The 22,422-nt window shown below is 43.7% G+C and overlaps 1 protein-coding gene across 14 annotated transcripts in view; it reads left to right on the forward strand.

Moving 5' to 3' along the window:
- Positions 1 to 22,422, forward strand: part of KIAA1217 — a 540,319-nt gene that overhangs the window by 405,209 nt on the left and 112,688 nt on the right. For all 14 annotated transcript variants that reach the window (XR_014710274.1, XR_014710275.1, XM_084619500.1 and 11 more), the window contains one exon: positions 5,377 to 5,572. Coding sequence is in view for 12 of the 14 variants with exons in the window: in XM_084619500.1 (XP_084475626.1) it covers positions 5,377 to 5,572 (196 nt within the window). In the remaining 2 variants the exon portion in view is untranslated. The remainder of the gene's footprint in view (positions 1 to 5,376; positions 5,573 to 22,422) is intronic.

Here is a 22,422-nt window from a genome sequence, read left to right on the forward strand (position 1 = left end):
CTGGGAGGCAGTGACCATGAGTTGGTTGAGTTCAGGATCCTGACGCAGGGAAGAAAGGTAAGCAGCAGGATACGGACCATGGACTTCAGGAAAGCAGACTTCGACTCCCTCAGGGAACGGATGGCCAGGATCCCCTGGGGGACTAACTTGAAGGGGAAAGGAGTCCAGGAGAGCTGGCTGTATTTCAAGGAATCCCTGTTGAGGTTACAGGGACAAACCATCCCAATGAGTCGAAAGAATAGTAAATATGGCAGGCGACCAGCTTGGCTTAATGGTGAAATCCTAGCGGATCTTAAACATAAAAAAGAAGCTTACAAGAAGTGGAAGGTTGGACATATGACCAGGGAAGAGTATAAAAATATTGGTCGGGCATGTAGGAATGAAATCAGGAGGGCCAAATCGCACCTGGAGCTGCAGCTAGCGAGAGATGTCAAGAGTAACAAGAAGGGTTTTTTCAGGTATGTTGGCAACAAGAAGAAAGCCAAGGAAAGTGTGGGCCCCTTACTGAATGAGGGAGGCAACCTAGTGACAGAGGATGTGGAAAAAGCTAATGTACTCAATGCTTTTTTTGCCTCTGTTTTCACTAACAAGGTAAGCTCCCAGACTGCTGCGCTGGGCATCACAAAATGGGGAAGAAATGGCCAGCCCTCTGTGGAGATAGAGGTGATTAGGGACTATTTAGAAAAGCTGGACGTGCACAAGTCCATGGGGCCAGACGAGTTGCATCCGAGAGTGCTGAAGGAATTGGCGGCTGTGATTGCAGAGCCATTGGCCATTATCTTTGAAAACTCGTGGCTAACCGGGGAAGTCCCGGATGCCTGGAAAAAGGCTAATGTAGTGCCAATCTTTAAAAAAGGGAAGAAGGAGGATCCTGGGAACTACAGGCCAGTCAGCCTCACCTCAGTCCCTGGAAAAATCATGGATCAGGTCCTCAAAGAATCAATCCTGAAGCACTTGCATAAGAGGAAAGTGATCAGGAACAGCCAGCATGGATTCACCAAGGGAAGGTCATGCCTGACTAATCTAATCGCCTTCTATGATGAGATTACTGGTTCTGTGGATGAAGGGAAAGCAGTGGATGTATTGTTTCTTGACTTTAGCAAAGCTTTTGACACGGTCTCCCACAGTATTCTTGTCAGCAAGTTAAGGAAGTATGGGCTGGATGAATGCACTATAAGGTGGGTAGAAAGCTGGCTAGATTGTCGGGCTCAACGGGTAGTGATCAATGGCTCCATGTCTAGTTGGCAGCCGGTATCAAGTGGAGTGCCCCAAGGGTCGGTGCTGGGGCCGGTTTTGTTCAATATTTTCATAAATGATCTGGAGGATGGTGTGGATTGCACTCTCAGCAAATTTGCGGATGATACTAAACTGGGAGGAGTGGTAGATACGCTGGAGGGGAGGGATAGGATACAGAAGGACCTGGACAAATTGGAGGATTGGGCCAAAAGAAATCTGATGAGGTTCAATAAGGATAACTGCAGGGTCCTGCACTTAGGATGGAAGAATCCAATGCACCGCTACAGACTAGGGACTGAATGGCTAGGCAGCAGTTCTGCGGAAAAGGACCTAGGGGTGACAGTGGGCGAGAAGCTGGATATGAGTCAGCAGTGTGCCCTTGTTTCCAAGAAGGCCAATGGCATTTTGGGATGTATAAGTAGGGGCATAGCGAGCAGATCGAGGGACGTGATCGTTCCCCTCTATTCGACATTGGTGAGGCCTCATCGGAAGTACTGTGTCCAGTTTTGGGCCCCACACCACAAGAAGGATGTGGATAAATTGGAGAGGGTCCGGCGAAGGGCAACAAAAATGATTAGGGGTCTAGAACACATGACTTATGAGGAGAGGCTGAGGGAGCTGGGATTGTTTAGCCTGCAGAAGAGAAGAATGAGGGGGGATTTGATAGCTGCTTTCAACTACCTGAAAGGGGGTTCCAAAGAGGATGGCTCTAGACTGTTCTCAATGGTAGCAGATGACAGAACGAGGAGTAATGGTCTCAAGTTGCAGTGGGGGAGGTTTAGATTGGATATTAGGAAAAACTTTTTCACTAAGAGGGTGGTGAAACACTGGAATGCGTTACCTAGGGAGGTGGTAGAATCTCCTTCCTTAGAGGTTTTTAAGGTCAGGCTTGACAAAGCCCTGGCTGGGATGATTTAACTGGGAATTGGTCCTGCTTCGAGCAGGGGGTTGGACTAGATGACCTTCAGGGATCCCTTCCAACCCTGATATTCTATGATTCTCTGTCATCTCAGTTACTACGTGCTTACCTTTCTTCAGTCTGGCAACAACATGCCTACTGGTGACACCTGGACTGAAATACTACTGCCAGTTTCCCCACTGCCTTACCCAGCTATCTTCACAATGAGTCTAGTAGTTTATGGCTCCATAGACATGGAAAGTGTCATTTTTTTTCTTTTTCCCTTGTGGGGAAATTTTTCTAGGAAGCAATTCAGATACCTGATATGTCCAGAAACTTGCTCTGACTGTCACTGTAATATCCAACCTGGTGCTTGCTCACCATTGGCAAAAAGAAAACTGCACCCCAGTCCTTATATGCACTGATATCTCAGAACTATTTGGATGGCCACCATTCCCTAGTGATAGTTCTTTTTATCTGTTTAAAATTAAAACTATTACATTAGTCGAGTGCCACAAATGGCCCGAGGCTTTCTACAGGGCATATAGCTGTACTTTCTACAGTGCATATAGCCTGATTCACTTCTCACTGCTGCTGGTTTTACATTTGTGTAACTCCATCGACCTCAGTGGAGCCCCTCCAGACTTACTTTAGTGCATGTAAAAGGAGAATCAGGCTTCTTGTTTTTACAGAATCTACTGTATGAGTCACCCTTGCTTAATTAGTCTTTGTAAGCCTCTTAGCATTGCAGTGATTTCATTAAGCAATGCTAGCTACTGTGTGTGAGTCACTGTGAAGTTGGCATTAATCCTGAGGGGGATCTGAGTCGTTTTATATTAAATGCTAAAGGATTGTTCAAAACAAGAATATAACTTAACCGATATTGGTAACCGCACAGATACAACTTCATCATCCTGCTTGTCTTAAGAGCGATGGAACAAAATGTAACAGGAGGAAACATGAAGCAAAATTAGTTTATCAAAATTATTTTTTTCAAAAAGCAAACTTAAACCATGAAGTGTTTCTACCAGATTATCTTGATTCATTTATATTGCACCTTGCTTTATATTTTCTTTATGGTTTTTCTATTAACAGAATAATAAACTGAGCTTCATAATGTGCGTTAGTCCCCTTTATTGTTCAATGAGTTAAGTTACACTGACATTACTTGGTAACACCCTCTAACAAGCATACCTATGTAACTAAAATATTTTAGCAATGATGGTTGCCAAGCGACATTTCAGATAACTGAATGAAAGAAGAACTGACTTCTTGAAATCCTTCATGTATGCAGTTCGCTTGTTACTTCTATAAACTCTCAGGCAGTATTGTACATGCACCAGTCTCTGTGTTTACAACGTTGTAGACTAGAGCTGATCATGTCAGAGGCATTTCAAAGCATGCCTTGGTTTGCTAGGGATAAATGTTGTTAGCTTTAATTCCTGGAAAAATTCAATGCTTCAAAATCATTTCATTGCAGGACATTGGATAATAGCTAACCTTTCATAAGTGCAAAGCTCCAGAGAATTTAGCTTTCTCATTAGATATTTCTAACTTCTTATAATATGTGAGCAACTGGACAGGCTGGCAGCAGAGAAGGCTGGGGATGTAGAGCAGTCTAATGAAAATCTCATAAAAGTTAAGAGTTGTTGCTTACATTCAAGGTCACATGGGGAATATTACATGATCTATGCCATTGCTGCAACGAGCTCTCTCCATCTCACACGAGAAACTGCTGAAAGAGCCACATGTCAGCAAAATGTGTTGTTTTGGCCTTTTCTTTTCTTTTTTTTTTTTTTTGAACTTATCTTTAATTTGACTGATTTTTCAAACCCAGTGTGGGAGTTGTTTTTAGCCTAACTATAGGGTATTTTTAATATAAGTATCTGACCTTTAAATGAGAGAGGAAAGAAAGGCGGCTATGATATGTGGCATTTTATGCCTGGGTATATAAACTGACAAGTCTTTAGGCCTTTATTTTTAAAAAGTTTATATTTCCACTGAAGGTTCTGGGGGGGGAAACCTTTCTTGTTTTGCATTGCTGTATTTAGAGTAGGTATATTATTTATTTTGGATGTTATATTTGCTTGAGAAATTATGGAAAATTACTACCCTACCAAGTTCAGTCTCAGTTACAGTGGCAGAAGTTTATGTTGTTCTCTGCAACAGACAAAACGGAACCCTTATACATTTATCAATGCAACTTCCCTTATAAGTTGTAAAATGTATAAATATATTCTTTCACAAAACACAAAGCCCTTTTTGAAGTCAACGATGAAAATGTTCAGGGCATTGTATTTCCTACTGAGTGTATTTTTGTTATCCAGAAATTCCAATAATAGGAGCAAATATAAAACCCTGGATTGGTACCAGCAGAGATGGTTAGGTAGACTTATCTTTAACATACAGTATCTAGCAGTTAACGGAAGTTACAGTTAATTGTATGCAGCTAAATTCTGTTTGCTGTTATACACTGGAAATTACAAGTAATTCAGTTAATCAGTGGAGTTTTTCCACATTTTATGCTGATATAAATGAAAGCAGAGTTTAACTCATAATTTTTTAGTATGTTGGATAAAAATTTTAGACTGCTATTGTGGCCTTGCTAACCCTTACTCTTCACGGCATATGTAGCTGCAGTTCTGATACTGAGTTCTGACAGCTTTACTGCTAAATTTATTTTCAGGACATTTTTCTCAACAGACTTCTCAAGGTAAGTGCAACATTTTAGAGATTTTAATTATTAATAATAGCATTTCAGTTATCAAAAATGTAAATACTTCTATGCTACTCAGCTGCCAGTTTCCTCTTTACAGAACTCACTCACTGGTTTTGAGAGCAGATCTAAGAAAACCTATTGGATGAATTTCTAATCCTACAGGTTGAGGCTCTCTGTGTGTGGTGCACCTTTGTTGTCACAACCAATGTTAACAGTTGTCTGAGCAACAGGGGAATGGAATTGCCATACATTCACCCTATAATATGTCAGCCTCCGGTCATTGTTAGAAATGAAATTTGTACAGTAGATGTACAGCAATAAAAACCTTAATGGAATATCCAGGGACAGTATATTTTAAAATAACTTACACAGAAGTCACCTTGAGCACACAAGGCCTTGCAGAATGCTGCATTTAGAGGCTGAATGAATTCTTTTTCATTGTTTTTTTTTCCAAACAGTTGGATCTTGATGTTCCTAGTGACATCTGCAATATAATAATGATATATTTATTTTATTTTTACAGACAAGGAGCCCAAAGCTGTCTCAAAGCCCACAGCCCAATTTAGGAGACCAGGCAGAACATCTGTCCGAAGCATCTGCCGATTCTTTAGAAGCCATGTCTGAGGGAGATTCTCCAACTCCTTTTTCCAGAGGCAGCCGTACACGAGCAAGCCTTCCAGTGGTGAGGTCAGCGAACCAAACAAAGGAGAGATCACTAGGTAAAATATCTTCCAGGATCCTTCAGTGCTCTGCTCTTTGCCTGTAAATTTGGCATTGTGTTCTCTGCAAATAAAATTTTGTCTTTACAGTGTTTTGGGGTTAACAAAATATGGACATTTGCAGCACCTTATTGTTACTGCGTGTCACAAGGAGACTGGATCCTTTAAGGGGCGATGGGGGCAAGCTGTATGTGTGCCATAATTTTTATTATCTGCTTCCCAGTCTGAGGGGGTGGGATGAAGGAGGGTCACTTGGTAGTTAATGGACACCTGGGCCTTAAAGAGGGCTGACAAAGTTCAGTTTGGAAAGTGGTACTACAGAAAGTGGAAGGCTCTCAGCCAGGGTCTGCAGGAGGCAGGGTACTCCAGGGGAACCAGCCCAGGGCCCCAGTGCTCTATACTGGAGCAGGGAAGGACATAAGGAACATATCCCAGAAGGGGTTGAGAACTGTACTCCAGGGAAACCACCCTGGGGGCTGAGTGCTCTATCCAAGAGCCAGAAAGACTCTTAAAGGTAGCCCAGAAATCCGACTGAAGGAAAGCCCCCACAGGGCAAAAGAGCCTCTCTGTTTGTTGGGACTTTTTAGTTTGGACTCTTGCTACCCTGTGTTAGGTTTGTATGTATCTTGGCCAGAGGGCTAAGCCACCTCTCCAGCATAGACTGGTGTGTGAAGAGCCAAGGAGACCCGCCTTGGGGAAGAAGGGAGACAAGGAGCACCAGCAGCGCCACACTTAGCCAGCAGGAGGTGCTACAGGACAGGCACTCCTCTGCAAGTTTATTCTTTTCAGATTAGTTCAGTGTGGAGTACTGGATGGCCCAGGGAATTGGTAGTGAGAGTATTACTGCAGTCTCCAAAAGCATGCTAGACACCTGACAGACAGACAGACAGATGTGGACCCTGCCCTGAAGAGTCTATTAACAAGCTCAGCCCAATACTGCAAATACATATTACCAAGTATTATTCTTCCTACGTGGTAGTAAACACTGCACTAAGTGATGAGTTTTTTACAAGATGGGACCTTAATTTTAGACATGAGATACAGAGCCCTTTGTCTGTATATTACATGTTCAAATCCAGCCCGATTTGTAATAAGCAAAAATGATTAATGTCTGATGGTTGATTGGTGGTGGCCCAATTCCTATTGAAAAGGGATGGTATTCACATTACCTCTGGAATCTTTTATGGCAGCCTTTGTAAAGAGAATAGGGATTTGAATGGATATGGTGATTGAACTACTCTACTTTTCCCAGGAAGTACCTTCAGATTTGAGTTGAGGCACAATCAACAGCAATTCCACCCTTCACCCCTAGGGGCTCTTCTCAGGGGAAGCTGCTCCTCCTGTCACTGCAATTTGAATTCCCCTACACCTGAAGGTTGAATTTAGCCCAATTTGTCCACAAAATTAATTTTAAACTAAAATTGGTTTTGCAATACATTTTACTTTCTTAGAGAGATTCTCTTCGCAACAGATGGATGGCACAGGTAGAAACTAGTTTTTTTAAGAATAATGCCATAGGGCAGGTAGACTGCTGTTGGAAGACAGCATAACTTGCATGCAGATTGATGAAGAAGGCATGTTTCTCAAGGGTAATAAACTGAAATGTTGCTTCTTTTCTGTAGGATCTCATTCCCCTACATGCAGAATGACATAAACCAAAGGCTGCACCATACATCACAGAGAGCTCATAAACTGATCACAGGAGTTTATTTATTCCTCAGTGATCCAAGGCAATTTCTGTCAAGAGTGTTTTGATATCTGATAAACAGAACAAATTAAAAAAAAATAGAAAACAGAACTAAAAAGGGTTCTCCAAGCCAGCAGGCACTAGCAGTGCTAAAAAGGGCAGCACACAAATCTGAGGATGTGGGAGAGAGTGGCTCACATCACTCCTCAGTGGGCCACTCTGGCCAAAGCCAGGAGATGGACTCCATGGGAAGCTTCATCCACCTCAGCTGGAAGGGACAGGTTGGTCTGATGCAGGACACTTTGAGGGGAGAGCCTGAACTTTCCACCCAAACTTACATGTTTTTAAACAAAACCTACATATTAATCCTAAACTACTGAACACTGTTCTTTTAAGACACAGGAAAAATGGTCATTTTGATGGGTTTAAGTCTAATAAACTTTACAGTGTTCTTTTAAAAATCTTATTGTCATAGACATTCATATTTTTCCAAGTCTAGTTGAGTCAGGTTGTTTTTTCAAATTACAGACTGAATAAAGGTCTATTCGGAGGTGGAGTGAATGAGAGTAGTGGCAATACATTTTGGCTACCCGGGCATCATGTTTTTGTCAGTCAGCGATGAATGATTAAGGCTGTGTGTCGGTCACGTGACTTCTGCAGTGGCTGGTGCTGGCTCAAGGGCTGCCTGAGCCGGGGAGCCAGTGGGCCAGCAGCAGCAGTTTAGGTGTGTGGGAGGAAGCTAAGGACATGGGATTGGGGTGCGGGGCAGTGCTTATCTCGAGGTGGGGGGCTCCCTGTTTCCCACCAGCATGTCCCTGCAGCTCCTAGGTGGAGGGGCCAGGGGGCTCTGCATGCTGCCTGCGCCCGCAGGCCCTGCCCCCACAGCTCCCATTGGCTGCAGTTCCCAGCCAATGGGAGCTGTGGAGCCGACGCTTGTGGCAGGAGCAGCGTGTGGAGCCACCCTGGGCTTCCCTCCCCCTAGGAGCTGCAGGAACACGCGGAGCTGGGTAGGGAGCCTGCCAGCCCACCCCCCCCCCCACACCAGCACCAACGGGGGTCCCAGGCTGCACACCACTCCCCTCCCCTCCCTTCCCCCCACAGCACCAGCAGGAGTCCCAGGCCACACACACACCCCAGCAACTGCAGTGCCACTGGACTGCCCTCCCAGAGCACCCGCAGCCCCCTGCCCAAGTTTTAGTTAGAGGTATATAGTAAAAGTCATGGACAGGTCACAGGCCATGAATTTTTGTTTACTGCCCGTGACCTGTCCATGACTTTTACCAAAAATACCCGTGACTAAAATGTAGCCTTACTAATGATGACTGTGGGTCATTATGACATGCCAGGCTCCAATTCACGCCGTGGTGAGCCAGCGCATGTGACATTCTAGGTCTGTATCCATTTTAAACTTTGGCCATGGTTCTTGAAATTAAGGTCTTTCTTGACAAAAGGGTCTATCAGAATCAGCACATTTCTCATCAGTATGCCACCTGAGGACAAAGTGTAACATTAAAATGAATTAATCCTCCATGAGGTACAAAATAAAATATATTTTAAAATATGTATTTGAAAGCTGGGATTTCTTCCAGCTTGATAACTGTGGGGGGGGAAATTCTAGGAAAACTGTCAGAACAAGAATCATCTTAAACCTGGACAGAGCTCCAAAGCTCTCACCAAAGTCACTTGCAATTTGCCTAAAGGAAATAAAAATTGACAAGTACACAATTATATTATGCAACCTGTCAAAAACAGCAGTATGTGCATGTATGTGCTGGATTGCACTGATGTCATTGTTTTAATGCTTCTCAAAAGACATGCAGACTGACAAATGTTTGTGGTTTGCAAACAGTGAGATGCGACTCTGTCAGGTGCCAAGCACTTTCAATCCTCTTTGACTTCCGGGGCAGCGGAGGATGCTAGGCACTTCACAGAATCAGGCTGAACAGGCCTATTTCTGAGAAGTGCTATGTGTTTGCCACCTTCTACTGAAGACAATGGGAGTTGCAGGTTCTCAGTGTTTCTCAGGATTGGGCACTATAAACAGGGTTGGATTAAGGCAGAATCCATAGCTCTGGATACCAGACTGGGAAGGGGGTACATGGACACACAAAGGCTTGGATCTGAGGAGCCATTGGAGGAAAGCACTGACAAAGAGTGTTGGGGTCTGCCATGGGGACTTGGGAGCAGGAGAGAATGGTAACTGAAGAGGGGGGTCAAGAACACCAGTGCATAGCTGGCTCCTGGCCTTACTCCTACCTGACGGTATCTCCACTGAGTGCTGGCTGCAGTCTGTAGGCACTCAAAAGAGGGGGCAACTTCACACACCCCATCTCCCTCTCTGCCCAGCCCAGTGGACTCTCCCACTCACTTCTGTTGGGCAGCCATGCCACAACAGATAGACCCAGCATGGGATCTGATTGATTCTTACCTTACCCTTGGGGACAAGGTTATGCTGGGATCTGAGAGAAGAATAACAGAGACTTGGTGGGATAACTCACATGACTGGAGTACTGTCATGGATGGTTATAAACTGTTCAGGAAGGACAGGCAGGGCAAAAAAGGTGGGGGAGTAGCCCTGTATGTAAGGGAGCAGTATGACTGCTCAGAGCTCCGGTACGAAACTGCAGAAAAACCTGAGTGTCTCTGGATTAAGTTTAGAAGTGTGAGCAACAAGAGTGATGTAGTGGTGGGAGTCTGCTATCGACCACCGGACCAGGGGGATGAGGTAGATGAGGCTTTCTTCCGGCAGCTCACGGAATCCGGCAGCTCACGGAAGCTACTAGATCGCATGCCCTGATTCTCATGGGTGACTTTAATTTTCCTGATATCTGCTGGGAGAGCAATACAGCGGCGCATAGACAATCCAGGAAGTTTTTGGAAAGCGTAGGGGACAATTTCCTGGCGCAAGTGCTAGAGGAGCCAACTAGGAGGGGCGCTTTTCTTGACCTGCTGCTCACAAACCGGGTAGAATTAGTGGGGGAAGCAAAAGTGGATGGGAATCTGGGAGGCAGTGACCATGAGTTGGTTGAGTTCAGGATCCTGACGCAGGGAAGAAAGGTAAGCAGCAGGATACGGACCCTGGACTTCAGGAAAGCAGACTTCGACTCCCTCAGGGAACGGATGGCCAGGATCCCCTGGGGGACTAACTTGAAGGGGAAAGGAGTCCAGGAGAGCTGGCTGTATTTCAAGGAATCCCTGTTGAGGTTACAAGGACAAACCATCCCGATGTGTCGAAAGAATAGTAAATATGGCAGGCGACCAGCTTGGCTTAATGGTGAAATCCTAGCGGATCTTAAACATAAAAAAGAAGCTTACAAGAAGTGGAAGGTTGGACATATGACCAGGGAAGAGTATAAAAATATTGGTCGGGCATGTAGGAATGATATCAGGAGGGCCAAATCGCACCTGGAGCTGCAGCTAGCCAGAGATGTCAAGAGTAACAAGAAGGGTTTTTTCAGGTATGTTGGCAACAAGAAGAAAGCCAAGGAATGTGTGGGCCCCTTACTGAATGAGGGAGGCAACCTAGTGACAGAGGATGTGGAAAAAGCTAATGTACTCAATGCTTTTTTTGCCTCTGTTTTCACTAACAAGGTAAGCTCCCAGACTGCTGCGCTGGGCATCACAAAATGGGGAAGAGATGGCCAGCCCTCTGTGGAGATAGAGGTGGTTAGGGACTATTTAGAAAAGCTGGACGTGCACAAGTCCATGGGGCCAGACGAGTTGCATCCGAGAGTGCTGAAGGAATTGGCGGCTGTGATTGCAGAGCCATTGGCCATTATCTTTGAAAACTAGTGGCGAACCGGGGAAGTCCCGGATGCCTGGAAAAAGGCTAATGTAGTGCCAATCTTTAAAAAAGGGAAGAAGGAGGATCCTGGGAACTACAGGCCAGTCAGCCTCACTTCAGTCCCTGGAAAAATCATGGAGCAGGTCCTCAAAGAATCAATCCTTAAGCACTTGCATGAGAGGAAAGTGATCAGGAACAGCCAGCATGGATTCACCAAGGGAAGGTCATGCCTGACTAATCTAATTGCCTTTTATGATGAGATTACTGGTTCTATGGATGAAGGGAAAGCAGTGGATGTATTGTTTCTTGACTTTAGCAAAGCTTTTGACACGGTCTCCCACAGTATTCTTGTCAGCAAGTTAAGGAAGTATGGGCTGGATGAATGCACTACAAGGTGGGTAGAAAGCTGGCTAGATTGTCGGGCTCAACGGGTAGTGATCAATGGCTCCATATCTAGTTGGCAGCCGGTATCAAGTGGAGTACCCCAAGGGTCGGTCCTGGGGCCGGTTTTGTTCAATATCTTCATAAATGATCTGGAGGACGGTGTGGATTGCACTCTCAGCAAATTTGCAGATGATACTAAACTGGGAGGAGTGGTAGATACGCTGGAGGGGAAAGATAGGATACAGAAAGACCTAGACAAATTGGAGGATTGGGCCAAAAGAAATCTGATGAGGTTCAATAAGGATAAGTGCAGGGTCCTGCACTTAGGACGGAAGAACCCAATGCACAGCTACAGACTAGGGACCGAATGGCTAGGCAGCAGTTCTGCGGAAAAGGACCTAGGGGTGACAGTGGACAAGAAGCTGGATATGAGTCAGCAGTGTGCCCTTGTTGCCAAGAAGGCCAATGGCATTTTGGGATGTATAAGTAGGGGCATAGCGAGCAGATCGAGGGACGTGATCGTTCCCCTCTATTCGACATTGGTGAGGCCTCATCTGGAGTACTGTGTCCAGTTTTGGGCCCCACACTTCAAGAAGGATGTGGATAAATTGGAGAGAGTCCAGCGAAGGGCAACAAAAATGATTAGGGGACTGGAACACATGACTTATGAGGAGAGGCTGAGGGAGCTGGGATTGTTTAGCCTGCAGAAGAGAAGAATGAGGGGGGATTTGATAGCTGCTTTCAACTACCTGAAAGGGGGTTCCAAAGAGGATGGCTCTAGACTGTTCTCAATGGTAGCAGATGACAGAACGAGGAGTAATGGTCTCAAGTTGCAGTGGGGGAGGTTTAGATTGGATATTAGGAAAAACTTTTTCACTAAGAGGGTGGTGAAACACTGGAATGCGTTACCTAGGGAGGTGGTAGAATCTCCTTCCTTAGAGGTTTTTAAGGTCAGGCTTGACAAAGCCCTGGCTGGGATGATTTAACTGGGAATTGGTCCTGCTTCGAGCAGGGGGTTGGACTAGATGACCTTCAGGGGTCCCTTCCAACCCTGATATTCTATGATTCTAAGGACAACCAGCAGCCAGCCTGCCTGCTTGGAAAGCTGGTATACAATAGCTGGTGATATTCATGGCTCCCTGCTTTGGGAGAAGGAGCCAGAGCAGCTGAAGTGGACCATTCAGAGAAGTTTCTTCCCTGAAATGTCTTTTAAAAATCCACTGGTCCTTATATTTGGGCCCTTGTTCTGCAAACACATAAGCACATTGCATAACTTATTTAAATAAACATAAAAGGACTTGACCCTGTGTGCGGTTATATCATTTGGGGGAAGTTGATGTTCAGAATGAATGCATACTTTTATGGACAGCGGTTAGCCCATCCCTCTGAGAAACTTATAGGAGGTGGTCCTGACCTTCAATGGGAGGGGAAGTGACAGCTGGAGGGGAGGAGGGGGAAGGTTGAGGGACAGAGGCATGTTGGGGAAGCCAGTGAAAGAGAGAGAGAGAGAGAAACAGAGTCTGTAAGTAAACTGAGAGAAACAGGCAGAGGATGAGAGGGCAGCCAGAGGGACAGAGGGAAATCAGGGCTGAGAGAAACCAAGAGTAAGTGGAGAGACTGAGACTGAGCAGGACAAACAGATGTGCAGAAGAGGGTCCCTTTCATTTAAAGCTGGTTGGTTAAGTCAATCCATGTCTGATGGTGTGTTCCTGACCATTGGTTCCGGTCATCTATCATTGATCCATGTGGTTCCCTAGATCCAGAACAGGAGAGCCAAGGGCCTTGAGATCTAGTGGGTCTGATTTGATTTGCACTGCTGCAAGCGTCACTGGAGTTAAGGCTATATCTTCAGGAAGTCACAAGAAGTATGTGAGACTCAAAGATTGACCGGGGTGTCAGACAGCATCCAGTGAGGTAGCTGAGGAAAGGGGAACCTTGAACTAGAAAAAAAATAACCTATAAGATACTAGCCTGTGCATATAGAGATATAGATATATTTCTGTATTTAGAGGTTATATTTAGCTAAGTACACTCAGTAGTAAGTTACTCTCTGTGTGTGTGTGTGTGTGTGTGTGTATTTTTATATATATATATATATATCTCCAAATCATTATATATTTTTATGATATATATATTCTTAATCTATTTGATCTATTGTAGGTAGGTAGAATCCAGTTCTGTTTGCTCTGGTTTAAATAGAGTCCCTACTATGTTATTTTTTGACAGCTAGTTGTATTATCTTGGCTACCATTAAATAACCCTTTATTATGGTGTAACATACCCCCAGCTCTCACCTGCTGAGTAGATTAAACCACCACTGTAACGGACCATTACTAAATCTTGATCGATGGTTTTGGGATGCAGTGACCCTTGGATGTATTTCAAATGTAACACTATAATCCTACACTGAGAGGTCTGTTTACATCTGTTTGGCATCACCAACAGATGAGGTCAGTTTAGTGTAGGGGACCAGAGTTGAGTATTGTAGTAATTTTATCTCTGGACTGGTGAATGGTATCTCTGAGTCAACAGAATGCATCATGGAGGGGCTACAGGCACAGTTTAAAGCACTATAGACCTTATTGACTGACATTACAGGGCAAATGTCCACTCTGCCCGAGGCATTGAGGTTGTTAAGGACCACCTGAAAGGACAAGCCAGAGACACTGTAAAGTACCTTATTCCTCTGGAGAAGAGAGCACAGAGAACATTTTCAAGTTGCTGATTCGTGTGTATGGGGACAAGGCTCCTGTTGGAAATCGCTCATGAGAATTTCATGAGAGAAAGCAGGAAGAGGGTGAAACAGGAATTTTGCCTACAATCTACAGGAGAGACTCTCCAAAGTGCGGAATCAAGATAAGAGCCAAGTGACAGACCCAGATGCCATCCAGAAGGATCAACTAGTGATAGGACTGAGGGATGATGAGTTAAGACATGAAATGAAGAAGAGATTCAAGGAGCAGCATACACTGCCTTTTCCTGACCTGTTAAGGGCAACTATTGAGTGGTCTGAGGAGGATGAAAAGAATTTGGAAGGAGTTGCAAATAAAAGTAGTTATAGAGGAAAAAATGAAGTAGCCAACTGAATCTTCATGGCTGATTTGGAGAATACCCCTACTGTCTTGGAGAGTTTGAAGAAAGCAGTACAAAGATTTAGTGATCAATAAGAAGAGCTTTTTAACAGTGCATCAACCAAACCTTTCACTTGGACCAAAGCAAACAGTGCTTTCTGAGGGGCAGAAAATTGCAAGAGGTCTCCATTACAAGATGGATAGGTCAACCTGGTTTGCTATGGATGCCGTGAGTCCAGTCACATCTGGAGAGAATGACCACGTAACTGAAAAGATCAAGAAAGAATTTCCTCTCTTGATAGAGAGACAGTTGAAGTGTGAAACTCAAGTCAGGGCAGAAGATACTCTTGAAAGGGGGATGAGACACCCAATATTTCACCTAGAATAGGTTTATATATGGCAGGTCTACGGATAGAAGAACAGAGGGCCAGAGCTTCTGGAGCCAGCCCCATTGTGGAAGTGGAGATCGGAGACATGAAGACACATTTTATTTACTTGACCTTGGGTTTAAAGTCACCACTCAGATGGCAAGTTACTTTTATAAGAACTTTGAGAGACCTAATGCTGTGGCGGATGCCAGCTGGGTAAAATTGAGGCAGCTAATAGATATTCTGGTAATTGGATGTTTGGAGGCAGATATTTGGTGTTTAGGGCAAGTATTGTCTCAGAAGTGTGTTTTCATTGTGCAGGATGATTATTTGAGTCCAGAAGACAGTGTGATTGGAGTTCCCAGGATTCTGGCCTGGAGCATCCTGAAGGATTTAGATGGCCTTTTTGGACCCTATTGCAGCTTTCAGGAGGACTGTACCACAAGGAGAGGGTCACACATCTGGGCGAGAGTAAATGCTCAGTGTCAGAAGGTTTGGTGGCCAGGGAAGATTGGACATGTGCAAGTAGCTGGGATTAAAATGTCACAATTCCACTTACGAGTGAGTGGTGCAAGGTCATTGTTTTCACCCAGAGGGACTATCCTCAAGGCAAGTTCTAATCAGTCCAACTATGATAACAAGCTTACCAGAGGGGTTGTCTTAGCTCATATGCAGTGCAAAATCTCAGGAAGGAGTGGTGCCAGTCTGATTGTTGAATGCTAGTGTCTGAGCAGCCTGGTTATCTCCCTGGACCTGGGGGGCTGAGATCATATGACTAGTCAGGATAGAGCCTCCAGAAATCTTGGAGTATAGACAAGAAGGAGCTGTAGTGAGGGTTCAAGAGGCTCAGGAAAAGAGAAAGAGAGACCATCACAAAAAGCAGAAGCCAGAAACTGTTCCCATGAAAATAGATTGGGAACTGTTGAGTCCTACTGAGAAACAATATTTAAGAGAGCTACTCCAGAAACATAAAGATGTGTTTCCAAATCTGATAGTGGTCTCGGGTATATTGAAGTAGTGGTGCATTATATACCCACTGGAAATCCAGTACCCATAAAGCACAGACATAGAAGAGTTTCTCCGTATGTGTACAAGGAATTCAAGAACCATGTACAACAATTAGTGTCTCAAGGAATTCTCAGAAAAAGTTCCTTGGGCTTCTCCTTCTGTGATCATCAGAAATGTGGATGGGTGCGTACAGTTCTGCTGTGATTACAGAAATTTGAACATGGTGACAAGGAAGGATGTCTATCCATTGCCAAGGATAGAGGAATCACTAGATGCATTGGGACAAGCCATTCTGTTCTCCGCCCTTGATTTAATGGGCTGGATATTTCCAGGTGGCTATGGGGCCTGCAGATTTTGGGGAAATGGCCATGACTACCCCATTTGTACTGTTTTAGTGTATTCACATGCCCCTTGGTTTATGTAATGCTCCATCCACCTTACAAAGATTGGTGGAGACACTATGAAGAGATCAGCTGTTTAAGATTCTCCTAATTTATTTAGACAATATACTCGTGTTCTCACAGAATTTTAACAAACACTTGGAGTGATTAGATTTGGTTCTGATCATGTTGGTCAAACACGAACTAAAGTTAAAACCTACTAAATGTAAATTACTCAGTATTGAAGTTAAATTTCTGGGACATGTGGTGTTGGCTCAGGGAATTGCTGTTAGTCCAGAGATGAAGGCACTCGAAAATTGGCCAACACCACAGAGTCTGACTGAAGTTAGGAAAATGCTCAGTTTTATGAGTAACTACTGAAGTTTCACAGATCCCCTGTCCTTTGCATTAGCTAGTGGGGAAGCCCAAAAAGAAGGGCTAGGATAGTACCTTTTAAGTGGACACCAGAGTGTCAATGGGCTTTTGAAGAGTTGGAAAGGAGACTTATGACTGCTTCTATTCTGGCATGTCCAGATGTCAAGCTGCCTTTTCTACTGACTACCAATGCTAGTTTACATGTCTTAAGAGCTATATTGAGTTATACCACCACGGTGACAGATCATTACTAAATCTTGGTCAGTGGTTTTGGGACAGGGTGACCTTTGGATGTATTTTGACTTATAATACAATAACCCTACTGTGAGAGGTGTTTTCGCCTGCTCACCTAAGTAGTCAATTGACTTTGTCAGCAGTGATTTTAACCGGAAACTGCCTGATCCTGCCAGTACTTAAGCTTCAGTTTGCTTCAGTGGGACTTCTCATAAGAGTAGCATTACACACATGCTTAAGTAATGGCACAGTGGGGGGACTGGACTTTTAAAATCTTCCCTAATGTTTTATCTCATGACTCTCTACTTCAGTATGGACAGACAGATTTCAGTGGTTTGAGTAAAGATTTCACTGCCACATAATTCAGACATCATCATCATCATAAATATTTAGCTCTATAATAACTAATTGAATAACACCTAGCCCTTGCAGCCAATAGTGCATTTCATCAATAGATTATGTGACAGACCCAGACCAGTGGGGTACAGGAGTCTGGTAGAATTAAAATTTACTGGTCACTGGATGAATAGTTTTCTGTTCCCTGAGTGACCAGAGCAGGGGCTGCCCTAGAGCAATCAGGGACCTGCTAGAACCAATTAAGACAGGCAAGCTAATTAAGACACTTGGAGCCAATTAAGAACTTACTAGAATCAGTTATGGTAGGCAGGCTAATCAGGACACCTGGTTTAAAAAGGACCTCCCATCAGTTAGTGGAGGGCGTGCAAGGATCAGGGAGTGAGAAGGCGTGCTGCTGGAAGACTGAGGAGTACAAGCAGGATCAGACCTCAGGAGGAAGATCCTGTGGTGAGGATAAAGAAGGTGCTGGGGGGAGGCCATGGGGAAGTAGCCCAGGGAGTTGCAGCTGTAGCTGTCATGCAGCTGATACAGGAGACATAGACATAGGGCCCTGGGCTGGAACCCGGTGTAGAGGGGGGGCCCGGGTTCCCCCATCCCCTGATCAGACACAGAAGGGGTTGACCCGGTCTGTGAGCAACACCAGAAGGGAAGGTCTAATTTGGAAAGGGATCTGGCCTGTCTCCGACCCACTTGGTGGGACGAGAGACTATGGAGATTGTTCTCCATTTCCCCCATGCTGGCCAGTGATGAGGTTAGCTGAGTGAATGGCAGGTTTGAGCCTCTAGCAGAAGCGGCCAAACTGCAGGCTGCCGTTAACCTCTGAGGTGACCAAATCCGCCAAAAAGCGCAGGACCCACCAAGGCAGAGGAGGAACTTTGCCACAATGTCAAAGCTTTTTTACAAAGCAGGTCAGTATCATTATCCCCATTTTACAGATGGGGAAACTGGAGCAGAGAGGCGGAAGTGACTTGCCTGAAGTATCCCAGAAGGCCAGTGGTGTAGCTGGGAATAGACCCCAGGTCTCCTGATTCTGTGTAGTGCTCCATCCTATGTGATTAACTGGGATTATGTACTTTTATGTTTGGGATTAGCTTTGTGTGTGTATGCATGCAATGTATGTTGTCAGGTTTCTATAAAATTTTAAAATCTGGGGAGGAGGCCCTTGATTTGTTTTTGAGGTTTTTCTGCTAAGATTGGATCCAGCCCTATTTAGGATCTGATTCAAATCCCAATGATTTACTGGGTTTTGGATTAGGCCTCTAGGTTTAATCCACCACTGCCTTTAGGCCATATATCATACAGCTGGTGAACCATAGGGAGGAACTCTCCTGGAAGACATTGGGAATTGCATCTCAAATTAAGGACTGTGTATGGCTTTAATGTAGTTAATCCTCTCAAATCATTTTCCCCTGTCCTGTCTATTGACTCTGTAATGCATGAAAAGCACATGAACATGCAAAAATGAACATGTACTTATTTGCTATCGTAGTCAGAAAAATTAGAGTTGGCTGGCAGTTCTGCAGGAAAAACAGCCTGAAACAACCAGTTTCAATTATGGGGTTGAAACAGGAATCCTAGGAAATGAAAATATCCTAAGGTAACTCTAGTTTTTCTGGTCAGTTCTTTCTAGACTTCATCTCCTTCCTTAGTTTAAAATCATGACCGACGTTTATTGGGCTTCAAAAGAAATATTTTATCTTACTTGAAACATTTTGCAGCAGAAAAAACAAAGCGAGGTAAACAACCATACCAGTATATGCTAGTCCATAAAAGCTGTCATGCTCCATTTACTGTACTTACACATTTTCTTGGACTATACCCAGGGGAAGAGTGAAATGTACACCTTCCCAAGAGAAGCTGGGTAATCACATGTGGTGTTTATTTAATCTATTCTTCCTTTATGTGTGAGCGGATATCTCTTATGTGCACCTGAGGAATGAAAAAGTTGTTCCAGGGAGCCAGAATCCTTTCTAGCATTGCAGCCTCGGCACATACACATTGTGCTGAAAACCATTATATGATAGGCTCAGTGTATACTGTGGGTCAAATGATATGGGGCCTGAATCTCCTCTTTGGTACAACAGTTTGTGTCAAGTGTAAGTCTGAAATGGCTTCAGTGCAGTTGCAGTGGTGTAAAACAGCTGAAATGGAGGGGAGAATCAGGCCCCCGAGTCAGAGCACGCCTTCAGAGACAGGTTTAGCTTGAAATGTAGCTACATAGGCACATTTCTGGGACTGTTTATTTCCCCTGTTGTTTTTCTTGAGCAAGACTTTTTCATTATTGTTATTTATTTGTATTACAGTAGTACCAAGGGATCCCGACCCAAAATCCGGGCCTCGTTGTGCTAGGTAATATATGAACATGTAGTGAGAGACAGTTGCTGCTCTGAAGAGCTTGTGATCTAAACAAACAAGACCAAAATGCCTGGTGAGAGGAGGGAGGGTGGAAACACAGGCACAGAGACAATGGAGTGACTGGTACTAGGTTGAACTGCTGGTCGGTAGCAGAGCCTGAATTAGAACCCAGGTCTTCTGACTTCCAGTCCAGTGCTCTATCCACATCTGTACACTAAAATTGGCAAATTATTTATGGATAACCACTGAAAAACAATAAAAACAGGCCAAATCCTACCTTCCACCATACATGCAAATCCCCCTTCCATGTTTAATATCAAGTGGCAAGTCTAGCACAGTGGTCCAAAGGTATTAATGTGGAAAAGTTGGAGCTTACCATGACAGAGAGAGCCCCTTGGTTATTGAACTCCCTACTGCTCCTTATCCCCAAGCAATACCTGTTGCAAGCCCCTAAGAATTTTGGTCTGAGGGACCATCAGCTTTAATGTCCCTGCCCATAGCTGTTTCTGCAGTAAAATGCAGAGTGAAGGATGGTCTCTCACTGGTATCCAGACCACTTACTAGAGCATAAAGTGTTTTAAAAATTAGTTAACAAGTCCTTGAATCATATCTGGCATCACGGACCCATTGTAATATGCTTAGCCCCTGTGTAATACGCTCTTGTTAATCTGTCACATTCAGAAGGTGGGCTGCTGAATGCTGAACTGGTTGAAACCTACACGTGGCTTTCCCAGTCAGTCCCAGCTAAACTGCATTGCGGTTGTGCAGCCCAGTCCCATGCCAGGTCTTATGGGTCAGCAGCTCCTTATCACTAATGGTGCTGAAGTCTGCCATGAGATCTGAAAGTATGAACATGGATATTTGTCCTTTATAGTGATAAGCAGAACCTTCTGTATTCCTTGATACTGTACAATTTGCTGAGTAAACTGAAGCAGTGGTGTCCAAAATCTGACAGCCTGAAACAATGGTTTTGAGAAGCATGAACTGCCCCATTCATCTAACTGAGTTGTGAACTTTGACATATAAAAAGATGACAGTTTAAGCATCATAGGTTTTAGTTGTGACCACCTGGATTCTCTTCCATTCTTCTCTAAGCAAAAGTACTAGTATTTTATTTAAATTTTTTTCCTGTGATCCAGGCTAAACTCATCCATTTGCAGTAGGCACACATAAAACTCTACAGTCTTTCCTATTTGAGTGGTGCGTGGAATACACATCCCAACTTCATGGGATACACTGGTAGAAATAATATATAACCCTAGCATTCTCTGTGTATTCTTTTTGTGATAAAAACAGACCTATTACAGCTAGTCTCAGTAAATAGCAGGTTATGGACAGATTAGCAGTATGTAGATTTAAGGAACTAAACCCGACATTTTTTCTATCTTTACTGAAAAACCCGACCAGACAGCTGAAGAACCTTGAACAAAACTATTCAGGCTATTCTGGTAGAAAGAAAATTAAATTAAACATATACTTTTAGATTTATTTCATGCCACAGATTGTGCCCATTGATTCTGTGAAGGTAGCTAAGAATATTAAGAGACCCCTTTTTAAATGTAGAGGATTGATATCAGCAGAGAGTAGCTAAAGGAAATAGTACTAGAGCTTCAGGCTAGAAATACCACAAGGATGGTGGCAATGACCTCAGAATAGTTCTGAAAGAATGTGTTGTATAGCTGGAAAGGCTAGTGTTGAGCATGGGGATAGTAACAACTGCATACTAAGGAATTTCTTCTCCATTACAAGAAGTGTTGCTGTAGCAAAGTTATGTGTGTGTCTGCAGAATTCACTGATAAGGACACCAATGTGTGTTATCTCTATTTGTCTGATACATGTCTAAGAAGAACAATATGGGTTTTGACCTCTCTTACACCCTTAAATACTATACTATATTTGTCTCAGATAACATTCATGGTGAAATCTGATCTGTTTGTTGGGGAGCATTAGTACCAATATTCCAATATTCATTTTGGGCCAGATTCTGACACCCTTATTGATATTAAATAGTTGTTGCATTGATGTCAATGAGACCACTTGTGGAGTAAGCTGCTGCTCAACATCAGTAGGGGTGTCAGAAATGTAGCCTTAGAAAGTGTCCGACTACACAGTGATTTAGTGAGACAGGCAGAGATGTGATTTAGTGGAAACAGGAATTCCTGAGTTCCAGTTTTAGCTGTGGCTCCCTCTGTAGTGTTGGTTAACCCTTCTGCGTCAATTTCCCCTTCTGTATAATGGGGATAATAGTACTTACCGACTTGAAATGAATATTGTGAGGATTATCTAATGTTTGTGAAGTGCTTTGAAGTTGACATTACTTATTATTATTATTTATTCTTAATTATTAATTATTCTTAAATGGTTTATCAAGTATTTTAACTTGTTTTTCTCCACTACTTCAGAGATGCATAGACTCCAAGGCCAGAAGGGACCATTGTGATCACCTGACCTCCTGTGTAACACAGGCCATACACCTCCCTCAAAATAATTCCTAGACCATGTCTTTTAGAAAAACATCCAATCTTGATTTGAAAATTATCAATGATGGAGAATCCACCACAACCCTTGGTAAATTGTTCCAATGGTTAATTATCTTCACAGTAAAAAATCTACACCTTATTTCCATTCGGAATTTGTCTAGATTCAATTGTGTGCATATTTTCTCTCTGTGTGTGTGTGTGTGTGAGAGAGAGAGAGAGAGAGAGAGATTTGGAAGCCTGATGATGCATGGTCTATTCACAAAGTTGTGCTGGTTTAAGTAAAGTTGTGGTGTTAAATTGATTTACAACTTTGTTAGTGGATACCCTTACACTGGTTTAAACCTGGTTTAGATCTGTTTATCTTGCA

This window comes from Lepidochelys olivacea (assembly GCF_965140295.1).
Source record: "Lepidochelys olivacea isolate rLepOli2 genome assembly, chromosome: 2".
Classification (NCBI taxonomy): Eukaryota; Metazoa; Chordata; order Testudines; family Cheloniidae; genus Lepidochelys; species Lepidochelys olivacea.